Raw genomic sequence first — 24,720 nt, 5'->3', positions numbered from 1 at the left:
TCTCTTGTGTTGTGGTACACAGGATTGGGGAAGCGAGTGTGGATGATGTAACGATAAGGATGGTATGTTAAGGAGAGCCAAGGTGGATCAGGCTTGCATGGGTGGCTCTGTAGGCCTAAGAAGGTAAATTTCTGTACCCAGCGCCTAATTATTACGAGGGGAGGAACTTTATGAGTAAGGATTTTGGAGTTATGCCAAAAACAACAAAAGTACCCTTGAATACCACAGTAACTTTTTTATGCTGTTGCTAAAGTAGAGGTGAAGGACTGAGAAGTTTAAGAAGACAAACCATAGTAGAGTAACAATGACAGTCCAGGCAGGAAACCTTCACAGTTGAACTTCCTGACAAGTCTGTATCCTGGCCGGCACTGGCAATAGTATGACTCTTGAGTGTTGGCACACTGACATTCTTCTCCCGGCGCTCGTCAATGCCACACAGCTGCACAAACTCATCCTGCCACAAGAAAGGCATTTGCTTCAGTACTGTCAAGTTGTGATTTTTTAGTATATTGTATACAATGTAAGAAAACCTGCAACTTTTATATGAAACAATGGAGTTCATGGCATGAGTTAAGCCTTGCGTGCCAGAGTGACAAAAGCAAGACCGTCTCCTCACCTCTCCGTTACTGCAGTAGTCATTGATGGCTTGATGCTGTCACACATGCGCTGCTTCGGGATGACATTGACACCGCAGTAGGAGAACTGACTGTCTGAGACACACGTGTCGTTGCTCTTCGATGCAGGGGTGGTCTGCAGCTCTGCCAGCATTGCATTGTGTGAGAGATGCTGGCTTTGTATTTTAACACCATTATTATTTATTAAGGTAAATTTATATGGTATTTTAAGAGAGAAACCCTAGCAATAAGTTACCACCAACCAACCCCTCAAAATGCTCCCAAACACACTCAAAACATCCAAATATTGAAACACACCTCCAAACCACACTCAAAATACGTAAAATATACCTAAAAGATCTAACACACACACACAAGACAAACGAAACACACCCCAAACATACTTATAACACACTAAACACCTACTGAACACATTCAAAACACCCTAAATATACCCCAAACCAACAAAATACATTATAAAGAACGTTAGGATGAAAAGGGTCACTTACCTAAATATTACACCTTGGCTCCTTCTCCTATTCCGCCTCTAATTCTCATTACTTCTTCGTCATCCTCCTTTGTTTTTCCTTCTTTTCCTTTATATTGCTTCCATCTACACGTCTGAGCTTAAAAACACACAAAAACATTAGATATTAGACAAAATATTGAGGAAATGGAGGGTGACAAGTATTATGGCTTGGCTGCTGCTCCTCTTCCTCCTCCTTTTCTCCTTCCTTCCTCCTTATCCTCCTTTATTTCTCCTTTCTTCCTCCTTCTGCTACACACCTCGCCGGTGATACTTTTTCGCCTAGGATTAAAAATAATGGACATTCTGCTTATGGATAATATATTTGAAAAAAAAATTACCTCCGTTAATCCAAATCTTATTAAATGATTTATATATATATATATATATATATATATATATATATATATATATATATATATATATATATATATATATATATATATATATATCATAAACTGTAATGGGTGTCTAGACAAATATTTAGTGTTTAAAAAAAAAAAAACATTCCCCTACACATTGTTAATGAACTCTTTAGTTTCCCTTAAAAATTGTTATTTTCCCCGTAGGTATCCCCTACCCTCTACATTAAGCTAAAATCTCCTACTGCAGGGGATATCCTCTACGAGTGGCAGCCTTGGAGTAGCCAAGAATTAAGGCGCGTACACACGCCGTCCTCTCTGGGCTGCTAGTGTGGGTGATAGCCGGTGGTGGCGGTGTACCAGGCCTCCTAATGGTTTCCGCCTCATGGTACACCTGGTGAGTGCGTTGTGACACGGCTCTCCGCGCCCGCGCCTTCACCTCCTGCCGGCTGGCTGGGCGGCACGTGCCTGATGATGGCGGGGCCTAAGCGGCACTTCGTCTGGCAGCTTCGTCAGCGGCCATATGACTGGGGATCCAGTGTAGCATGACTCGCCTCCCCTGCTCACCAAAGTTCTACAGGTTGCCCACTATGGAGGTAATGACAAGTTTAGTGTACCACTGTAGTTTGTAATTGGGAGAAAGTTTTTATAATGCTTAAGGAAAGGAACAAGTGACTATATTATATTATATTGCAAATTTTGTTTACTCTTGTGGCAATGAAATATTGTGCAGTGTATGTAATGGAAATTGAAATATTATGTAGCTACCTATATACTCTGTAATGGCCTAATGATTTCAATGCCTGTCTTTCAGGAATTTGTTTCCCTAGAAAAAAAATATATAGCACACCTATGTTTCTCCTTCATCCTCCCAGACAATGCTGCAGCCTTCCAGACACTGATATATCCTTTCAGACACTGCCATAGTTTTCCAGACACTGTAACACCCTGGCAGACACTGCCAGACACTGCTACACCCTTTCAGCCAATGCCACACCCTCTCAAGTAACTACACTATCTCAGACACTGCCACAGACCTCAGAAACGAACACACTGCAACATTATCACACTCTCAGACACTGCCACATCCTCCCAGACACGGCCACATCCTCCTAGACATTATCACATCCTCTCAGACACTGCCACACCTTTCCAGATAATGTCACACCATCTCAGATACTGTCACACATTCCCAGACACTGCCTCGCCCTGCCAGAACACTGTCAAATGTGAGGATAATTTAGTTACCCCACATCTCGTTTTCTTTGTGGCAGAGGAGAGAGTACGGGGATACATTTTTCTTGGTAGATGGCGTGTGCGAGTTTAGAAGCCTCTGGGTGGTTGGCTTGCGAGAGGAGGTTGATAGTGTCTGTGGTTTGGTAGTAGTGGTTTGTGTCGTGCTTCTAGTGGTCCTCAAGTGAGCATTGTAGGGGTGTGCTTAGGTGACCCCCATGCATACCATGGGATGAGGGAAGGCAATTTGCCCTTAAGGACTATATTAGAAAATTTTATCAACCATGTGGATACGCTGGAGGCGAAGAGAAGCGAAGGAAATGATCAGTATGAAGTAGAGTTTCAGGTAAGTGCGTGTGATCACCTCTCTCTCTCTCTCTCTCTCTCTCTCTTGGTGTGATAGCGTTGTGGGCATTGCAAGTATAGTGGTATATGGAGCAGCAACAGTATTTGACGTGATGAAGTGTTGCCGTAGTGGAATGCACCCAGTGTATACCCTTGATGTAATGCCAGGTGGTGGTGGGGCTATCTTGGGAAGCAAGGTATAGGGCGAAAATTATTAGAGGAGAACAGGAGGCGAAGTGGCCAAACAAACCATTGTGAGGGCGGCAAGGTATCAGCTGGCGGGGCAGGACGGCAGGGATTAGCCTACCCGGGGACAAAAAATGTAGGTGGAGGCTGTGCCCTGTGATTGTGAGCTGGCCGCGCATGGACGGGAGGACAGCACAGGGCAGGCAGGGTGCAGACTTGCAGTATTGGAGAGAAAATCGGGTAATGATGGACCTATATTGCACAAGGACGTAACCAAGAAGCTGTTCTGACCTTAAGGTCCTGGGATGCTCAGGGACGGGAAGACCCTGAGGCCTGGGCGGCTATTGTGGTGGGAGGAGAGAAGGGAGACAGCGGTACCTTCTTTTAACTCCCTCAGCTAGCTAGATATTTTTTTTTTTTTTTTTTTTACGCTTGCATACTCGGCTGGGTACTCACTGGATAACAGTAATATTTTAATCACTTTAGCCAGTTGAACAGAACATCAATAATTTATTGACTACGTAACCGTCGCCAAGATACGCAGTACATTCTCGTCTGGGATTACATTTGTTAAGCAGCTTCCTCAACGTAATTGTCGTCTACACTACAGATACTCTCTCTCTCTCTCTCTCTCTCTCTCTCTCTCTCTCTCTCTCTCTCTCTCTCTCTCTCTCTGTGTGAATTGTTTAGGCAAACGTGATGTGCATTATTTTCTAAAAATGCTCACCGTTAGAGATAATTGCACATGCAATGGAAATACTGTGTGTGTGTGTGTGTGTGTGTGTGTGTGTGTGTGTGTGTGTGTGTGTGTGTGACCAATTTTCAAACTAACCATTCTCTCTCTCTCTCTCTCTCTCTCTCTCTCTCTCTCTCTCTCTCTCTCTCTCTCTCTCTCCTTGAAATTCAGTCCCGCACCTTATGGATTCCCCAGACCAGCTACAATTCCTTCATTTTGTATTAAACAGAGTTATGCATGGTCTTTAAAAATGTCAATATGTCAAAAGTTTATAATATATTTTTAACTAAATGTGAGCATATTACACGAGATAAAAACTATATTATTTGTAGGTACGGGCCCCACAATCGGTTTTCTAATCGGAACCCACAATTCGTAGCACCGGACCTCTCTCTATATAAAATTGCATATTGCATTGTTTCGATGGCTCTATAGGGTTCCATGAACCCTATAGAGCCATCCAACTGAAAAGTGTTGATAACGGCAATGCACTATGATCTCACTTCCTTGGGAGAGAGAGGTACAGCTCGACCATTGTGAGCAGTGATGCTGACAACGTTAGCCCCTCCTCGCTCTCCTTTCACTGATCGCATTGTAATCATTGCAATTTATCTGCTGTGGCTGTGAATCTAGTACGATTGACTGGTGGTCGCGCCGGCGTAATCCTTATAAGGGCATCAAGTAGAACTTTTGTCCCGCGCAACACAAACCGGTTGGTTGGCTGCCATTACCTCCTCTCTCCCTTCTTAAACACCAGCCGTCCTATGGTATATGATCACACACTCGCCCCAATAGACGCCATCTCTCTCTCTCTCTCTCTCTCATTCAGAAATGCCTGCTTCTCTGTATTAGTATATACGTAGGTAGAGCCTTTTCAGTGTTTCAGAATAGGCATCAGTCCTCAGATCTCACAGGCAATTGAAGGTATAATAGGTGACTTGAGCGGCGGAGGCTGGTTACTGTAGCACATTTGACACGCACTGTAATAAAGAACAACAAAATGGGAGATAAGTGTAATGTGTGTTGATTGAGGTGAAGGCGTCAGTCTTGAGCCTTATAAAGTGAACGGCAAGCAGGTGTGAGGTGTTAGTAGATAAGAGGCGTGGACAGATGACAGGCTGCGCCGCTGAGCCGCGAAGATCGTGACATCACACGGACCCTGACATATTTACTTGTGTATTCGCTCTTGTGTGTCCTCACCTGCCGGAAAGTGAAGGGAATGCATTTACTTGAATGCCAATGAGCAGTTCAAGTGATGAGAGGGAGTGTAAATAATGTGATAGCAGTGATTTGCGATAGCATGGATGGAGAGGGAACACTTAAACAGGGAAATGTTTGTTCACAGTATCGTATGTGGCAGTTCTCGATGAGTCGCTGGCCGCAGCTACCTATTAAATTCTATCTTCATTTATCCCTTATTTTTCAGCCTAATTCAAGGTAAATTATTATTAATATTATTACGGGAAATAATCGGTGTATAATTATTTTTTCATGCTTATGAATGTTGAGAAGGAAATTGCAGTGTAGGAAACGAGACAAAATAGTAAAAATAAGAAATGTTTTCGCCTTCCTCTCCGCTTTTTCCTGTCTATTACCTTAAGATGCTATGTAATACTCTGCCAAGGGGAATAGTCATATAGTCTCACTATGATGTGACGATGGGTTGTTTCTGTTTTAATGTGGTATGTTTTCATCCTAGGAATTGAAACAGCTGACCGAGAGTCTCAGAGGACGAAGTGATTTTTCCTGCACCCAAGGAGAAAAAGATGTTAACAGAAGGAAAAATAGATACAAAGACATCCTTCCTTGTAAGTATGCCGATCATAGGAAGTGCTTACTGTTAACAATGCTTGTTTACTAAAATGAAATAAAAAAAAAGGTCAAGAGCTTGCCATTATCAGTGTAATAAAAATTGCATAGGGTTTACCATACTTACCAATGTTTTTTGTAGTGAAATTGGAACAGCAAAGTAATTTATCTTAGTGAATACTTAACATTAATTAAGTCATCAGAAAGACAAAGGAGTTTTCCATACTTAACATACTTCTGGGAGTAGGGAGAGAAAGGCAGACATAGAGACAATCATAGTGACTATTGTACTAGTATACATACTGTGAAATTTTAATCTCTCTCTCTCTCTCTCTCTCTCTCTCTCTCTCTCTCTCTCTCTCTCTCTCTCTCTCTCTCTCTCTCTCTCTCTCTGGTGTGCCAAGTGAATGCCATCACACTGAAAATAATGAGAGAGATATAGAGAAATTATTGTGTGTGTGTGTTACTTTTAAACATTTCTGACCTGAGAGTGTAAAATTACTTGTGATGGTCTGAACACCAGTTAGTAAAGACTGCCAAGGCAGTATTTGCTTTTGTATGGAACTGGACTGCAGATAATGAGCTGATTAATTATTGAAGAGCTTGAAGCCACTATTTATTCACTGTGCATCTATCTATCCATCAATCAATTTTCTCCTAGTTTTGGTTGATTTTCTCAGCTTTTTCATATGGGGAATGCCACTTCACTTTTTTTTTTTTATCAATATTTATTTTTTTTAGTACATGCCCTTTATACATTAAGAAAATGTATAAAAATTGAAAGGGATGCATTTAGTGAACACATAATAAAGGCAGTTTTGGGTTAGTGTTACCTATCAGTCAGTGTCAGCGGTGCATGCCATGACTGCATGTTGTGGTACTGTACTCACTGTGCTTCACCTCTGCCGATGAAGTTATTTTCACACACTTGGCTATTGCCAACTCATGTTGATGCTTTTGAAATTCAACACATTACGTTAAAACCAGAGTTAGCCAAGGTTAGGTTATGGTTAGGGTTAGGTTAACTTAGATTGTTTTGGTTTAGTTGGTTGGGGTTACCAAAATAGACCAAATTTTGCATTTCCCCCAAAATTTAAGGAGATAAATGACCACATTTGGCAATTAAGGACATCTTGTAAATATTTACTTTTTTTTTATTTATTTATTTTTTATTTATTTATTTTTATTTATTTATTTATTTATTTTCTGCAGATGACTACAGCCGTGTTGTCTTGAGTTGCTTTCCTGGAGTGCCTGGCAGTGACTACATCAATGCCAACTTCATCAGAGGGGCCAGTGGCTCCCGGGCCTATATTGGCTCCCAGGTAGGCCTCAAAGGGCTAATTGGGTTAAGTTAGGCTAGGTTAGCATGAACATTCTTCAAAGTACTGTTATCCAAGCTTTTTTTTTATTGAGTTTTTATATAGAATGCAATAATGTATGTGTTTGTCGCTGTATATATATTTTAAAAGGCCAAAGAATTCCTTATTAGTTAAGTTTGTTGGCTTCTTAAAGAGTATATGTGTTGAATTTTTTTTATGGATTCAGCTTACTGGCTTCTTAAAGACTGGAGATATGTTGAATTCCTTATTGATTCAGCTTATTCAGGGCCGTGCAGAGACCATTGGAGGGGCAAGGGCTCAAAAGTTTAAAAGGAGCATTTGAAGGGATTTGAAGTTACGAGTTAGTTATTTCATGACTTTCAGCTTCAATTTGGCGCCCCTTAAATGCTGCAAAAGGGCACTTCGGGCATCAAGGTTCAAAGGGGCAGGGGCTCAAGCCCCCTCCGCCCCCCCCTCTGCACGGCCCTGATCTTATTGTAGATGTGTTGAAATCCCTTTTAATTGAGCTTAATGGCTTCTCAAAGACTATATATGTGTTGCATTCAGCTTGATCAAGAATTCCATTAATATTTCTGCAGTGGGATGCAGATACTTTAGGTGGAACAGTTGTGGAACTTCTTTACCTGAGCCTGCCTCACAGTGTTTCTCATTTATTGATTACTTTGTATGTGAAATATCATATTTGTGTAAGGTAAACCAAAGGCATTTTTGGTAGTGTCATGGAAAGGGCAAATGCGTTTTGGTCCGCACTGAACACAGTGAACAGGACACCGTTGGTACTGCCAGACGGCCATGATTTCAATCCCTGGGAGAAGTCATCGTACACATCATTCACCTAAGCGAAGGCTGTAATCAAGATATTAACATGGCAGTAAGATTGAAGAGTTGGAAATTTATTTCTTGTTGAGGAGTATAGGCCACTACCCTCTTGTACTTCATCATTTGTATATACCAAGGGCAGACCAACCCAACACTCCTCAAAAGTAGCAGGACATATTATGTACTACAGTGGTTTAATCTGCGTGTCACGCAGGCTTTTTTTGAAGGTGTTCCATTGTAGATGTATGGCTGAGGCTTTCTGGTGCCTCGATATTTGAATTATCACAATACTGAGCAGATAATGTGTTTTGCCATAATTTATTACTCTATGCTACAAGGATTTGTGGCAGTTTTATCATTTTATTAACTTAATAATAGGAAAATAATTCCACTATTGTATCAAAGTCACGACTAGAAGCATGGAATTAGACAACACTCATAGCCAGGACAGACATATCATTAGCTACCAGTAGCTCATTAATTTGTTTCAGACTGTATTTTTTATTCTGGTTCTCTCCAGTATGCCACAAAAATAAGTAAACTTAAATCTTTATCTATAGTACCCACATCCATGGCCAAAAACATGTCTTTTATTCAGTCTTATTTGTAATGTAACTCCTTTGTGATATAATTTCCTGGGATTGATGGGGTTGTTGCACACTGAACACTGATTGCCTGAAAAGTGTTTCCCAAATGGGGTCAAACAAAAGCAAACACTTTGGAGAGGTGTTTGCAAGCGTTTGCTAAAACTTGACTATATTTGCCCACAGCTGTGCCGCTACAAGAAATGCCTCAATGTAATGTGAAAAAGTAAAGAACGTTTCCATCTTCCTGTTGTTACTATCTAGTAATTGAGTTAAACAATCATTTGCATCTCGTTGCTGTAAAATAAAGTTGCAAATCTTGATCAATCTCATGTCAATATTTTGCATCTGGATTATGCCACCAAGAACTCACGAGTCACATGTCTCAATCAAATTGCATAAATCTCAATCAATGCTGTCTTCCGTGTGCTTACATTATAACAAACATGGAGCATGGTGATGCAACTTTTTCAATTGTTCTCCCATCTAACAGCAGATTGTGCTTTAAGTAAGAATGGGGATAAAGGATTGCAATAAAGTGTTGTGAAAAAAAAAAAATGCATTTATCTTAAGGGCAGAAAACTGAACAAATTTATTATAAAGAACTAGGATAAATTTTTGTAACTCCTGGAGTTTTACTAAATAAACTGTAATATATATTGTGTGATGCTTTAGGTATAAACTAATAAGTTACATAGTTGATAAAGTTTAGGTGACAAGGATTTTATCTCGTTTGCTTTTTTCATCATAAAAAGTTAACTTCGCATCTTGATATTTTTAATCTCAATTGCTATTTTCAGGTTTGATTATGATTGAGATTTGACATTTACTGAAAAATATTTGATAATTGATCAGAGAAAATTGGTTATGATACAGTGAAGGCATGAGTGACTCTAGTAATGTGGAGTTTGTTGCCATCAGGGACCACTGGCCCACACTGTGCCTGACTTCTGGAGGATGGTGGTGGAGTGTGAGGTGCAGGTCATTATTATGGCCTCCAATGAGACAGAGGGAGGCAAGGTGAGTGTGAACCTGATGGTGCAAAAAACCTTAATGTGTTTGTCAGGAGATACCATATGGTGTGTACAGGTTTGTCAATAGTAGGTTTTTTTCCTGTCATGGCTGTTTGGTAATAGATATAATGAGGGAGCACATTGTTCATACTCTTAGCCCCAGTGATAATCCATCTACTTCTGTACAGTATTGGGCCAGCAATCTAACAAAGGGTTGTTCAGATAAAATGCACACACACACACACACACACACACACACACACACACACACACACACACACACACACACACACACACACACACACACACACACAAACACACACACACGGTAGCTCAGTGGTTAGAGCGCTGGCTTCACAAGCCAGAGGACCGGGGTTCGATTCCCTGGCCGGTTGGAGATATTTGGGTGTGTCTCCTTTCACGTGTAGCCCCTGTTCACCTAGCAGTGAGTAGGTACGGGATGTAAATCGAGGAGTTGTGACCTTGTTGCCCGGCGTGTGGTGTGTGCCTGGTCTCAGGCCTATCCGAAGATCGGAAATAATGAGCTCTGAGCTCATTCCGTAGGGTAATGTCTGGCTGTCTCGTCAGAGACTGCAGGAGATCAAACAGTGAAACACACACACCTCATAGTGTAGTAGTTAGCACGCTCAACTCTGGGTTCGAGTCCCGGGAAGTGGCAAGGCAAATGGACAAGTCTCTTAATGGGTAGCCTCTGTTCACCTAGTAGTAAATAGGTACGGGATGTAACTCGAGGGTTTGTGGCCTCGCTTTCCCGGTGTGTGGAGTGTGTGTTGTGGTCTCAGTCCTACCCAAAGATCGGTCTATGAGTTCTGAGCTCGCTCCGTAATGGGGAAGACTGGCTGGGTGACCAGCAGATGACCATGGTGGTGGTGAATTACACACACACACACACACACACACACACACACACACACACACACACACACACACACACACACACACACACACACACTTTTATTCTGGTAGCCATTCTTAAGGGCTGATTCACACTACTACTGCTACCTCATCATGTCTCCATGTGGTTATGTTACATCCTGTCACCATTCTGTCAACTGTGTCACTATGTGGTCATGTCTTGTCATTGTTCTGTCATGAGCCGCTCTGTCTAGATTCCTCCCGAGTAGTGCAGTGACTCACAGGTTTGAGTTGAAGTTTGCATTAATTGCACATCTGTTGGATGAAGAAGAAAAGTTCAATCCTGAAAAGAAGTGGTTGTAGATCCTTCAAGATGAAAAGAAGTTAAAAACTCTCAAAGGAGTTGGAAGATGATGAAACAAAACTTTTATAATAATTCAGAATGTCAAATTCAAGCTGAATTATTTATTAAAGAAGATAGAAATAAATCCTCCTAAGAAAAGCACTACTTTTGGGAAGCAATTACCCCAAAGAAAGATTGGCTATTTGCACGGCACTGTCATGTCACACCAAAGTATTCTTTCTGTGACAGTGATGTGATGATGGTTTGCCATGTCATTACGCAAGAACAATTTTGATGGAAAGGCGACATGATGTGCTGTGATGTGGGTGTAGTGAATAGTGTGAGTTGGCCTTAATAAATAAAGATTGATATTGAGTCTACAGTATCCCACAATGTAACTGTGAGTGCCAGTAAGTGAACAGATACAATGATTTCTCTGTATGAATAAAGTTTAACTGAATGTACTACCTTCCTCACAGCATAAGTGTGAGTGCTACTGGGTAAACAACCAGAATGAGGAGCGGCAGTTTGGCACCGTCAGGGTAACATTTGTGAAGGCACGGCAAGTGTGCCCGGACTTCATGGTGCGGACTCTCAAGATTAAGTACACCACTGACAGTGGCACTGCTGGTGGGTGCTTTTTTTTTTTCTTCTTCCCATGTGTGAGGGGCATTGGCAAAGGTCAACAAAGGGTGAAAAAAACAACAACTCAATTGCAAATCCCAAAGGAAGTCACAACGGTAGCTCAAAATTAAAGGATAAGTGTGTTGAAACCTTCTTTTGGGTTCTTAAGTGTGTAATGGATACATCCTTCCCTTTCCTTTCTCCCGTGCTCTTCCTTACTGTTGCTTAATGTTTTGTGACTACTTCAAACTTACTGCTGGAAGTCATTGGCCTCTTTTAAACATTGCAATTTTATCTTGACATAGAGATATCACTTTATCTTCTTTTATTGTATTTCTCTTTATTTTATCCTTGTATCTTGTTTTCCTGCTTTTCTCTCCTCATTCCATCCTCTGCTTCCTGTATAGTTCTCATTACATCCTTTTTTCCTGCATATTTCTCCTCTCACAGCCTGTCTATTCCATCCTCTTCCCCTGATTCTTCCTGCTTCTCATCTCAGAACAAACCATTTACATATATTTCTTCTTTCCTTCATATTTCTCCTCACTTCAGCCTCTCCCCATTACCACCTTGTATCCCCGTCACCACCAAACCCTCACTATATCTCCCTCTCTCCACAGAGGAGCGCACCATCTGCCAGTTCCACTATGTTCTGTGGCCAGATCATGGTGTGCCGGAGACAGTGCGGCCCCTGCTGGACATGGTGAGGCTGGTGAGGGATTGCCAAGCCTCAGAGACTCTGCCAGTACTGGTGCATTGCTCGGCTGGCTGTGGACGCACTGGGACCATCTGTGCTATTGATTATGTGTGGGGTCTCCTCAGAGCTGGGGTGAGACACTGGCCTTTTTTTTTTTATATAATTTATATATTCACCATACCACATTACAAGGTCATTCACTACATATGTGTGGTCTTGATGTTTCCCATTTATTTTTATTATTTTTTGACACTACTGGGTTTTCTTGTTGACTTGTAACCACCACTTTAGAAAATTAAACTTATAATATTACCTTTCCCTCTACAAGGCTTGATAGAGAGCAAGTTTTGCTTTAATTGCCGCACTTAAGAAAATTAAGTTTGTATATACTTTGTGTTACTTTTCACATTGACCATGTATTGGGCTACTCAAAGCTTGACTAACTGCCACATTGTAGACAATTGATATTATTTTATTTTCCTGATTACAAGATATTCAGTTATCAGTTTTGTTGACATGCTCAGACTGCAGCAGATCAGTTTTTGTTGTTTTGACCACCACACTTGAAAGTATTCAGATTACATCATGCACCACACTTTAAGAAATAGTTTTAACCATCACATTCTATAAAAGATTTGAAGTTTGTATTTTCTTTCAAGCTAAGGCTAAGTTATTGGGTGATACAGTAACATTCAAGTTAGCTTCAAATTAAAGTTTTCTGAGGGACTTTTTTTTTTTTTTTCCTTCAAATTTTGCTTGTCTGTTACCACTAACAGTTGATATGATTTATGTGACATGTGTAAATAAATACTACATACATAGTGCACACAAGTAGGCATTTACACACACACACACACACACACACACACACACACACACACACACACACACAGACACACTAAAAATACATCTCTAATGCAAATTAAAGCTGAAGTAGACACTGCCTCATGTTTGTGTCAGCTGTGTAAAGTGTAAACAGTGATAAAGTACACAAGCTATTTCTTGTCTAATGGCTCAGACACCAATGATGTGAGGGTGTTTTAGCCAGTATATCATCCTAGTGGCTCAACATTGCTCAATCAAAGGGCAGGAAATATCTACCAGTGCTATAGTGATAGAGTTAAAAAGATCTGGAAAAAATTCCTAAAGGTGTCCAACTTATCCAATATCCAGCTTATTCAGATTTGAGTTCATTGAGGTTTACTGTATTAACCAACATCATATTTAAAATTCTCCCCCCCTCCTCTCTCTCTCTCTCTCTCTCTCTCTCTCTCTCTCTCTCTCTCTCTCTCTCTCTCTCTCTCTCTCTCTCTCTCTCTCTCTTCCATCAGTGTCTGAGAAATATTCCATTCACAGCGTCTCAGTGAAAAGCTGGACTTGTTTGGGCTGGTGAAGGACATGCGGCGGCAGCGGGTGGCGATGGTGCAGACTCAGGAGCAGTACATTCTTCTCCATCGTGCTGTGAGGGAACTGTTCAAGGAGAGACTGAAAGTGATAGACGCTCACCCGTATGAGAACATTGCCACCGACGGGACGCCACTCATCCTGAGGGAGAAGGAGAGTGACTATGAAGAATTGTACATAAGGCCAGAGAAGCAAGGTGTGTGTGTGTGTGTGTGTGTGTGTGTTATTACAGTATAGATTAGTTGTATATGATTCCTTTTCCAAATATCAGAATTGATATGAAATATGGGAGAAGAATGATGTGTCAGTTATATTTCTAGTTAGAATCTCAGTGTTATTTATTAATTTATTAATTTAAGATAACTTGATATAAACATTTATATTTTTTTTCTATTGGAAGGTACATTATTTTCAGATGAGAGTGCTAAGGTGACACCATCCTCCACCATCTCAATTGTTGCTTCTACCACAACGGGGAATATCACTTGCAATACTCACTCTCAAGGTACATCACCACAACTGTTGTTCTTTATATGGACCATAACCTGATTTGTATTTATGTTTTTACTTTGTGTGTATATTTGTTGCAGATAAAGTCTGTCTGTTTACCTCTATTTGCCTGTGTATGTGTGGGGGGGAAGCGCTTTGCATTGAACAGTGACTTGCCACATCAACAGATAACTAATTTTCCATTCCCTCCACAACAGACAAGCAGCAAACAGACAACCCTAGGACCCACAGTAGCTCTCCGGGTGCTGTGTTGTCACTACAGCGCAAACTCACCAAGATGCAACCCTTGTCCCAGGGTGGTCTCTGTCCCCACAGCCAATCCTCCCCTCCACCAAAGCCCTTGCTTCTTTCGCCCCCCTCCATGCCCACAGCCTTCACTGTGCCTTCTCTGTCCCCTAACCAGGCACACCTTAGCTTTGTGGGGCCATCAGTGGCCACCAAGCAGGGCCTAGTGTCATCCCCTCAATGCCTGACTGTCAGCTCCAAGCAAGAAAAGGAGGCAGAGAATGTTACCCACAAGCAGCAGATCAACCAGCTGTCCCTTTGTGATGCACATGAAATTGTTGTCTCCAAGAATGTATCTGGGCCACCCCCAGCCTTGCACTCCCTCAACTTGGTGTCTGTCCCACCCCCAGCCAAGATCTGCAGTCCCATGCCCAGGACAACCACCACCACCACTGCTACCAAGATGTGTGACACTGCCCATAGGACTGATCTGGGTCAGCGGCCAAGCATTGCGCAACTAAAGGAGATGTTTGAGCGGTGCTGCCCGGCAGAGGGTCAGCCTGTACCCCGGCTAAGCCGCAGTGCCAGCAGCGTGACCACCCGGCCTGCCCTCAGCATCCACCCTGCCATAGAAGCAGGGCACAAAATCAAGCGGAAGAGCAGCCTTGGAGCGGAGGAGACACTGGCCACGAAGAAGGCATACAAAGTCATTGAGAAATACCACCAGCTGGAGGGCAGTGGCAGTGATGGTGGTGGTGGTGGTGGTGGTGAGGCAAGTCCGGATGCCAGCCATGCCTCTTTTAGCCAGGCTCACTCCTCTCCCTCAGGCCACCAGGGAGACAGCCACCTCAATGCCCCAGAGGACGGCTCCACACTGGCTCTCCTGGCCCGCTTGGATGAGCGTCCGGCACTGCCCGTCAAGAAGAGCAAGTCGTTTCGCTATGTGCGACCAGGGATGGCCGCTGGACGAGCCATAGCTATCCCCAGAAGCCCAGAGCTGGCCAGGAAGAAGGCAGACATCAATGCTTACTTCAGTTTAGATCCCTGTCGTCTGGACAGTGTGGCAGCCACCCGACACGACAGTTGTGGTGGTAATGGTGGTGGGGCCTTCCTGGGTGATATGCCATCACCACGGGAAGGCTTCAAACTGTCTGTGTACCAGGTGCCTCCTCTGTTGGCTGAATCACAGGCCAGCAGGGAGGATAGGGGTGATACACGGCCACAGATTCCTCCAAAGCGGCTCATTGGGGAGAAACTGCGTGCTATTAAACCACATTTTCTTATCAACTCACAGCTTCCTTTCTCCTCTCCATCTTCCTTCTCATCTTCTTCCTGCTCCACATCTTCCATCTCCTCTCCCTCCTCCATCCATCTGTCCCAAACACAATTAATTTCTTCTTCATCTCTTCCATTTTCATCACAGATTGCTTCCTCCTCTCAAATATTCACCAACTCCACTTCACTTTGCCAGCTCAGACACCTGCCTGTCACACCTGCCTCCTCCACATATCTGGCACACTCACATCCTACACCTGCATCCACACCCATCAATTCTTTATATGCTACACCTGTAGCTGCCCTCACTCTAACCACCACCATCACCCCTTACATCACAGATGCCTCCACTGCCTCTGCTACCATCACCTCCACAACAACCACCACAACCACCACCACCACCACCACACTCACCAATATCACCACCACAAACTCCTCCACCACCACTATCACCACCACATCACCCACAACACCACCAGTAATCCACAACTTTAGTAGTTCAAGGGAGATGCAGGTTCCCTCATGCCAATCCAACCAAGGCCACCCTCTCTTTGCCAAGCAGCCAGGAACCACCAATGCTGCCACCACCACCATCATCACTGCTCCTACCACCACCGCCACCACAACCATTGCCATCGCCACCGACACCACCACTGCCACCGCCACCGCCACCGCCATTGCCACCGCTACCACCACCACTACCACCTCTGCCATCCCAGTGCAGTCTCTCCCCACAGACTGCCAGGATTCAATTGCTGTGAAGGACTATGTGAATGCCAGGCTGGTGCAGCAGCCTCAGCGGTGCCTGTATGTGCCTCTACCAGCCAAGAGGGCCACACTGGAGGGTCGGCCCCTGCGAGAGTATGCAAACTGCTCTCTGAGCGATCAGAGTCTGGGCAGATTGGAGGATCCTGAAGTATCCAGCTCAGCAGAGGAGGCCAAGGCAGCCATGTATGATAACTTGAGGCTCTCTAAGGCAGAGTGTGGCTCTGTGGCATCTGGAGCGGCTGTCCCCAGACTCTTGTTCAACCCAGCAGCCTCAGACTGTAGCAGCAACCTGACTTCACCCAACACAGAGGGGTCAGGAGACTACGAAGTGATGGACTTTGGGGAGTCCAGTGCCAGTGTGGATGAGGTGTTTGAAACTGTGAACTATCAGCTGGTGACTAGTGGGAACAGTGGTGACCAGCAGCAGCAGCAGCATCAGGGGAGCACTAGAGAGATGGAGGGGTGTGGCGACGGAACCTGGATGTGGTGGCCCAGCAGGTGTTCCAGGCATGCAGGGAGTACCTGCAGCAAGGGAGTGATGGTGCTGATGTGAAGGAGGTGGCTAGCAGGGTGGCTGTGGCACCGCAGGGACTACGCACAAGAGAGCGGCGCAACAGCTACCGCCAGGCTGTCAACCACCTGCTTAGGGGGGAGGCTGCCCCCTTAGAGTCCCAGTCTGGCCAGCTCCCCCCTCCTGCTCTCCCTCCTGGTGCCCACAAGTATGAGACCATCTGGTTTGATAGCATGCCACAGCTGACTCGTAGCAGTGGCCACAGCCCCAGCAGTCCCAGTAGCCACAGCCAGGAGCAGGAGGGGCCCTTTGCCTCACCAGCTGAAGACTTCTGGGCCAACCTGGATCTGTACAGTGGGAGCAGCAGTAAGGAAGTGCTGTTCCGGGAGAAGCTGGAGGAGCTGCACTCGCTGGTAGCTGGCCTAGGGAAGCCTGGCCACCCAGAAGAGGACGGCCCTTCCAAGGGTAGTGGCAGTGGAAGTGGCATCAGTAGCCTATCTTCCCTGTGGCATGCACCAGAGGTCCCCAATGCCCCAGAACTGCAGTGTAGTGGAGCCTCGCAGCAGCTGTCCCCTTCACAGGGCACAGACCGAGGAGCAGTGGGACTGATGGGGCAGCTGTGCCCCACCCAGCCAGACACATCACAGCAGAATGGCTCCCTTCCACCAAGTAGCCTGTGGGGTAAACCATTGCTGCCCTACAGTTGTGCCTTGCCCACTGTGCCTGTCTGCCCACCCCACTGCAATATGCCTCCCTCTGAGACCATTGCCTCAGTACAGGAGCCACCAGTAGTGGTGCAACCTCCCCACTACAGCCTGGCTCAGCCCCGGAACACAGCAGTAGGAGGCAAGGGCAGTGTGGTACCTCACACCAAGCTACTGCCTGCTGTCAGGAGCCGCTTTCCACACCCACACTGCCAGGAAGCAGGGGTGGCGGTGGACCACACTTATGTTGGTGAGTATGTTTGTGCCATAGTAGTAATAGTAATAGTAATAATGATATTAATATTTGTTAAAGTAGCAGCCATGAGAGACAGAATATACATATTAATGATATTATATTGTAAAGTTGGGGTGAGACTTATACTGACAAGTGGTAGTAGTTTACATTGAAAATTTAAAGAAATTTATGGGATATGTGTATGTGTAATTCACCACGGTTGTCTACTGGTCATCCAGCCAACCTTCCCCATTATGGAGCGAGCTCAGAGCTCATAGACCAATCTTCAGGTCGGACTAAGAACACAACACACTCCACACATGGGGAGAGCAAGGCCACAATCCCTAGAGTTATGTCCCATACCTACTTACTGCTAGGTGAACAGAGGCTACACATTAAGAAGTTTGCCCATTTGCCTCACTACGCCTAGGACTCAAACCCGGGCCTTTTCAGTTGTGAGCTGATTGTGCTAACCACTACATTATGCAGTGTGTGTTTGTGTGTGTGTATTTACCTAGTTGTAGTTTCACAAGGCCTGGGCTTTATGCTCGTGTGGCCTGTCTCCATATCTACACCTATCCAGTTTTTCTTTAAAGCTATGCACACTCTTTGCTGACACCACTTCCTCACTCAAACTGTTCCAAGTCTCAACACATCTTTGCGGGAAACTATATTTTTTAACATCTGTCCGACATCTTCCCTTCCTCAGTTTTTTACTATGCGATCTTGTGCTTTGAATGTCATATTCTTCTGTCATGATCAGTTTCTCATTATCCACTTGGTCCATTCAGTTAATCAATTTATAAACTTGTATCAGATCCCCTCTCTTCCTTCTCTGTTCCAGGGTTGGTAGATCCATAGCCTTTAGTCTCTCCTCATATGTCATCCCTTCAAATTCTGGAACCATTCTTGTAGCCATTTTTTGTAGTCTCTCCAACTTCCTTATGTGTTTCTTTTATGGGGGTCCACACAACTCCTGCATATTCCAATCTGGGTCTTATTATAGTACTTATCAATTTCTTCATCATTTCTTTGTCCATGTAGTGAAATGCTAATCCAATATTCCTTAGCAAATTATATGTCTCTCTGAAAATTCTATCAATATGGCTTACTGGTTGATTGTTTTCTTCCATCGTCACTCCCAAGTCCTTTTCCTTTTTTACTTTCTCCAGTTCTACTCCATCTCCCATCTTATAGATTCCCACTGGTCGTCTTTCACTCTTTCCCATTTCCATGACATGGCTTTTGTCCACATTGAATTCCATCTCCACTTTTTACTCCATTTCCAGATCTTATTTAGGTCTTCCTGCAGTATTTCACAATCCTCTTTTGCTTTATAACTCTGCACAGTTTCGCATCGTCCGCAAACAGATTTATGTAGCTGTTCACTCCTCTGGCATGTCATTTATATATATGAGAAAAGTATTGGTGCCAGTACTGACCCCTGTGGTACTCCGCTTTCTACTGCTCTCCACTTGGACTTCATATCTTTAACTACCGTCCTTAATTCTCTCCCCCTCAAATAATTTTCCATCCATCTCAATGTGCTTCCTTTTAAGCCACCCTTCTCCTCTAACTTCCATAGTAATCTTGCATGTGGCACTTTATCAAATGCCTTTTTTAAATCCAAATAAATACAGTCAATCTCTCTCTTGTACTCTATCAACTATTCTAGAGTAGAAACTCAGTAAATTTGTTACACACGACCGACCTTTTCTAAAACCAAATTGGCTATTTGATAATAATTTGTTGTCTTCAAGGAACTCGATCCATTGTTTCTTTATTATTCTTTCACACATCTTGCATATTACACTAGTTAGTGATACCGGTCTGTAATTTAAAGGTTCTTCCTTCCTTCCTTTCTGATATATGGGAACCACCTCAGCTCTTTTCCATTCTACTGGTACTGTTCCATTTTCTATTGAGCATTTTATGATGTATATAGGACTTGCTAGTTCTTTCTACACTGTGTGTGTGTGTGTGTGTGTGTGTGTGTGTGTGTGTGTGTGTGTGTGTGTGTGTGTGTGTGTGTGTGTGTGTGTGTGTGTGTGTATGTTTTCATATCTTTCCATTGACATACTCCAGCACCAAGATTCTCTCTCTCTCTCTCTCTCTCTCTCTCTCTCTCTCTCTCTCTCTCTCTCTCTCTCTCTCTCTCTCTCTCTCTCTCTCTCTCTCTCTCTCTCTCTCTCTCTCTCTCTTAGCCTAGTAGCACTCTTAGATAAAAGAGACCAGTTAGTAGACCGTCCTTCTTTGCCTCACTCCCATTGTTTTGCGGCAGGGGACAAGTGCATTCCACTACGGCAGGGCAGGGCAGACTTGGCTCTGTGCAGGGAGGAGAGGGAAGCATGTGATACACCCCTGGCACCACCAAGGGTCAAGCGGACCTCTTTCATTGGCACAGGGCGTCTCAGTGGTGCCTCTGACCCCTCACTTGGCTCACATCAGCAGCAGCAGTGGTGTATGTAGTTTGTCTGTCTGTTTTGTCTGTGTGGTGTGTTCTTTGGTGTAGTGGTGTCTATGCTGAAGGTGTGGTGTTTTGGGGGGTCTATTTTTTGTGTCTATCTGCTGTGTGATTTATTGTCTGTTTGTTTGTCTGGTAAAACTATGATGTAAGTTATGTATATTTGTCCCTGTTGTCTTCTGGTTCTGTTTTTGTTGTGGAGTGAGTTAGTGTTGTGTCTGCTTCTCCATCTGCTTTTTTTTTTTTTTTTTTTTTTTTTTTTTTCCCACATTGGCTTTTGATATGTTTTCATATTTGTTAGTGTATGCTTATTACTGTCATATGTGCTTCTATCTGCCAAAAAGACTTTCATTCTTTGATATCCTTGTTATTGAGTTAAGTGTGTGTAAGTAAAGCTTTGCATTATTGTCTTTCCGCAGGTTTATCCATTGCTAGAGATGCCTCTCAACACAACACTCGCACAATCAAGCAGGTGAGATACAAACAAATCATCAGTAGTAGTAGTAGTAGTAGTAGTAGTAGTAGTAGTATGTTAATGTGGTAGTTTGTGTGGGTTATTCCATGTGTGATTGTTAGTCAGGTGGAGAAATAATGAGAATGTTATTGTTATTATTATTATTATTATTATTATTATTATTATTATTATTATTATTATTATTATTATTATTATTATTATTGTTACTTTATTTATTTGTTTGTTTTATTACTGTTATTATTATTGTTGTTTTTGTTGTTGTTACTACTGGGGTGTGTGTGTGTGTGTGTGTGTGTGTGTGTGTGTACAGTGCAGTGCTGTGCCTTGTCTTGGCCATCCCCTGTAATTGCTACCCAGATAGTATAGAGAGAGAGAATGATAAATGAAGGAAATAATATTGTTTTGGGATGTATAGTAGAGGAAGAAGGCAGTAATGATGATGACACACACACACACACACACACACACACACACACACACACACACACACACACACACACACACACACACACACACACTTGTTACAGGATAGACCAAGCTTGCTAAAGGTCAGTCAGTATATAGATAGATCAGTGAAAAATTGTTCTTGTTTGGGTCAATTATATGAGCAGAGGACCTTCTCTAGACAAAAGAAAACAATTCTCATTATGACTAGATGCACACCCACACTTGTTAGAGTTTAGCCCGATATTCTTGGTGGCTGGTCAGTAAATAGAGTTTGTCATCAGGTTGAGACGAAGAGGGATGAAGAGCCTCCGCCACCAACCGTCCCTGCCAAGACAGCTGCTGCATTTGAGTTTCTGGACTCTCCGCCTGAGCCTATGCCTCCCTGCAGCCCTCCACCCCTCCACCCACACTACACACACCTGCCTCCACCCAAGCCTCTGCCTGACTCAGCTGTCTCTGGACAACGAGCCTTCCCTGTTGCCACAGTCGCCACACCGCAGAGACAGCTGGGTGGTGATGGGGAGCTGCTAACTGGGGAAGAGACAGTGGTGGGCTGCAGTTCGTCAGACTCCTCAGATGAAGAAGGAATCTTCCACAAGTTCTCCGCACCAAACATCTTCAGAAGGTGGCGGAGTGGAGGGAGTGGTGGAAGGCAAGTGGCTCCAGCCTCTCCCAAATCCACCTTCTATGAAGGGTGGGATGAGTCTGTAGAGGTGCCCACAACCGCCTTGGCCTCCCCCAAGCCCCTGGCCAAGGCTTTTGGCAAGTTGAGGATAAACTCTCGGTCTATGGCAGCCAACTTCAAGTCTTACCTGAGCCAACGTAGCAGCAGCCAGGCTGAGGCAAGCGAGGTAGAGGCCACAGGAAAGACTAATGGCTTCTCCTGTGTCACCTCCGTCCCTGCTGCTGCCCCGTGGAGACCCATCCATAAGAGTGTCAGCTCAGGAGCCAGTCTCTCTCCCTTCTCTCAAGTGGCCCAGGACTATAGTGAGTGTGTGTGTGTGTGGTGGGAAGGGAGGGGATGAATGACAGCTGAAGGAGATGGTGAGGGTGAGCTTCAGTGGTCAGGGAGGTTAAGGTTACTAAGTTTGGTGATGGGTGAGGGAGGAGGTGGGAGTTGTGGGTATGGAGCAATGGATAGGTGTGGGAGGTATTCATGGTAAAGGGTTAGTGAGCTGGTAGGTTTGCAAACATGGGATGACTAGGATGCTGTATTGACTAAGTAACTGCAAGGTTCTCCTTACTATAGTCTGTCTACTCTGAAGTGGCTCCTGGATTTAAAACATATTGTAACTTATTAATAATGTAATTGATTTGATGTGAATAATACTTGTTTTCTATTGATCAATGTACTTAATGCAAGGAGACCTCACGGCTTTCCTCAAGATCTGACAACCACCCATTCTATGGGACACCATTGAAACTGAGACCCAGGAGCCACTTTAGAGTAGACAGACTATAGTTGTAAAGAGAAAAATTATTTTGTTTATAAACATGACAACACACACACACACACACACACACACACACACACACACACACACACACACACACACACACACACACACACACACACGGCCCGGTAGCTCAGTGGTTAGAGCGCTGGCTTCACAAGCCAGAGGACCGGGGTTCGATTCCCCGGCCGGGTGGAGATATTTGGGTGTGTCTCCTTTCACGTGTAGCCCCTGTTCACCTAGCAGTGAGTAGGTACGGGATATAAATCGAGAAGTTGTGACCTTGTTGTCCCGGTGTGTGGTGTGTGCCTGGTCTCAGGCCTATCCCAAGATCGGAAATAATGAGCTCTGAGCTCATTCCGTAGGGTAACGTCTGGCTGTCTCGTCAGAGACTGCAGCAGATCAAACAGTGAATCACACACCACGTAGTGTAGTGGTTAGCACGCTTGACTCACAATCGAGAGGGCTGGGTTTGAGTCCCGGAGCAGCGAGGCAAATGGGCAAGCCTCTTAATGTGTGGGGTGTGTTCACCTAGCAGTAAATAGGTACGGGATGTAACTCGAGGGGTTGTGGCCTCGCTTTCCCGGTGTGTGGAGTGTGGTGTGGTCTCAGTCCTACCCGAAGATCGGTCTATGAGCTCTGAGCTCGCTCCGTAATGGGGAAGACTGGCTGGGTGACCAGGAGGTGACCAAGGTGAATTACACACACACACACACACACACACACACACACACACACACACACCATGTAGTGTAGTGGTTATCACACTTGGCTCACAACCAAGAAGGCCCAGGTTCGAATCCCAGGTGCAGCGAGGCATATGGGCAAGCCTCTTAATATGTAATCCCTGTTCACCTAGCAGCAAGTAGGTATGGGATATAATTTGAGGGGTTGTGGCCTCGCTTTTCCGATGTGTGAAGTGTGATGTGGTCTGAGTCCTATCCAAAAATTGGTCTGTGAGCTCTGAGCTTGCTCTGTAATGGGGAAGGCTGCCTGGGTGACCTGCAGGTAACATGAACACACACTGCATAGTGTAGTGGTTAACAGGCACAGCTCATAACCGGGAGGGCCCAGGGCTTGAGTCCCAGGAGCGGCAAGGGAAATGAGTGAACCTCTTAATGTGTGCGGGATGTAACTCGAGGGGTTGTGGCCTTGCTATCCCAGTGTGTGTGGTGTGTGATATGGTCTTGGTTCTACCCAAAGATCGGTCAGCTCTGAGCTCTCTCCGTTGAGGAAAGGCTGGCTGGGTGACCAGCATTTGACTCTGGTGAATAACACATGCAGAATACACCAAGTTGACTCTACCCTACAGATCACTGATCCTGCCTCCTTGCTCTGCAGAATACCCAAATGCTATACCAAAGAAACCTTCCGGGCCAAGGGAGCTGCCAGTGGTGTTGAGAGGATCGACATCAGCTGTGGGAGTGGATGGGCCGGTCAGGGTGAAGCTGGAGCCTCCCAGACAGCAGTACCTATAGGCAGCAGTTAGCTGGGCACTTTCCAGCTACCACCTCTGCCACTCCCACCTACCATGCTGCTAATCTAGTGCTGTGCTGCCTTCACCTGCTATTATACCACAACACCACACCCTTCTGCTGCTACTCATGCTGAAATCTCACACTAATCTTGTTCAATTTAAATACATGAACTTGTGAATATCATTAAGAAAACATAGTTTTCTACAAGTGCTTTAATTTATCCTTCACACAGGAGTACATGTGTGTGTGTGTGTGTGTGTGTGTGTGTGTGTGTGTGTGTTGTGAAGGAATTTTAACACATCACAGCTAACCTGTTAACACATGACTAAATGTAATATTATTATTCATTTCACATTAATTTATTTTATGTTAGTCTACATTGTGTCTAGTAAGGTTGAGTACACAGCAGTAGCAGCAGCACCACCGATTTCATCCAGCCACAAGTACAGGAAGTCTTCGTTAAACGGTAGTTCTTTATCCGGTAAATTCCCAGTTACGCTATTTGGAAATTACATACTACCCTCGAGAGGGCCCAGTGCGGGGGAGCGAGGGTGATGACGTCATCCACGCCACACCTTCCCGCCACGCACAGTATTGACTTTAATTTGACCACCCTTGGAACTTGTTGTCTCCCCCTCCCCCCTTTTTTAACTGCATTAC

At 44.3% G+C, this 24,720-nt stretch overlaps 1 protein-coding gene and 1 long non-coding RNA gene across 2 annotated transcripts in view; both read left to right on the top strand.

Annotated features, from left to right (window-relative positions):
• The window catches only part of LOC123512050, a 13,214-nt gene extending 10,864 nt beyond the window's left edge, over positions 1–2,350 (top strand). Inside the window, exons 4-5 of the long non-coding RNA XR_006677016.1 lie at positions 1,753–2,098; positions 2,317–2,350. This is a non-coding gene — a long non-coding RNA (uncharacterized LOC123512050). The remainder of the gene's footprint in view (positions 1–1,752; positions 2,099–2,316) is intronic.
• Positions 2,351–2,820: 470 nt separating this feature from the next.
• LOC123512034 (pneumococcal serine-rich repeat protein-like) lies at positions 2,821–24,264 on the top strand. Its single transcript, XM_045268190.1, is given in 14 exon segments — positions 2,821–3,081; positions 5,702–5,810; positions 7,024–7,136; positions 9,479–9,577; positions 11,269–11,419; positions 12,034–12,242; positions 13,467–13,710; positions 13,930–14,019; positions 14,222–16,758; positions 16,761–17,757; positions 20,024–20,203; positions 20,626–20,678; positions 21,410–22,115; positions 23,924–24,264. Coding segments are annotated over 14 exon segments (5,739 nt in total). The 5' UTR covers positions 2,821–2,967; the 3' UTR covers positions 24,061–24,264.
• Positions 24,265–24,720: the final 456 nt, after the last annotated feature.

The sequence above is a fragment of the Portunus trituberculatus genome, chromosome 4 (assembly GCF_017591435.1).
Source record: "Portunus trituberculatus isolate SZX2019 chromosome 4, ASM1759143v1, whole genome shotgun sequence".
NCBI lineage: Eukaryota > Metazoa > Arthropoda > Malacostraca > Decapoda > Portunidae > Portunus > Portunus trituberculatus.
The sequence above is the reverse complement of the archived record's forward strand: the minus strand, read 5'-3'. Positions and strand labels throughout refer to the sequence as shown.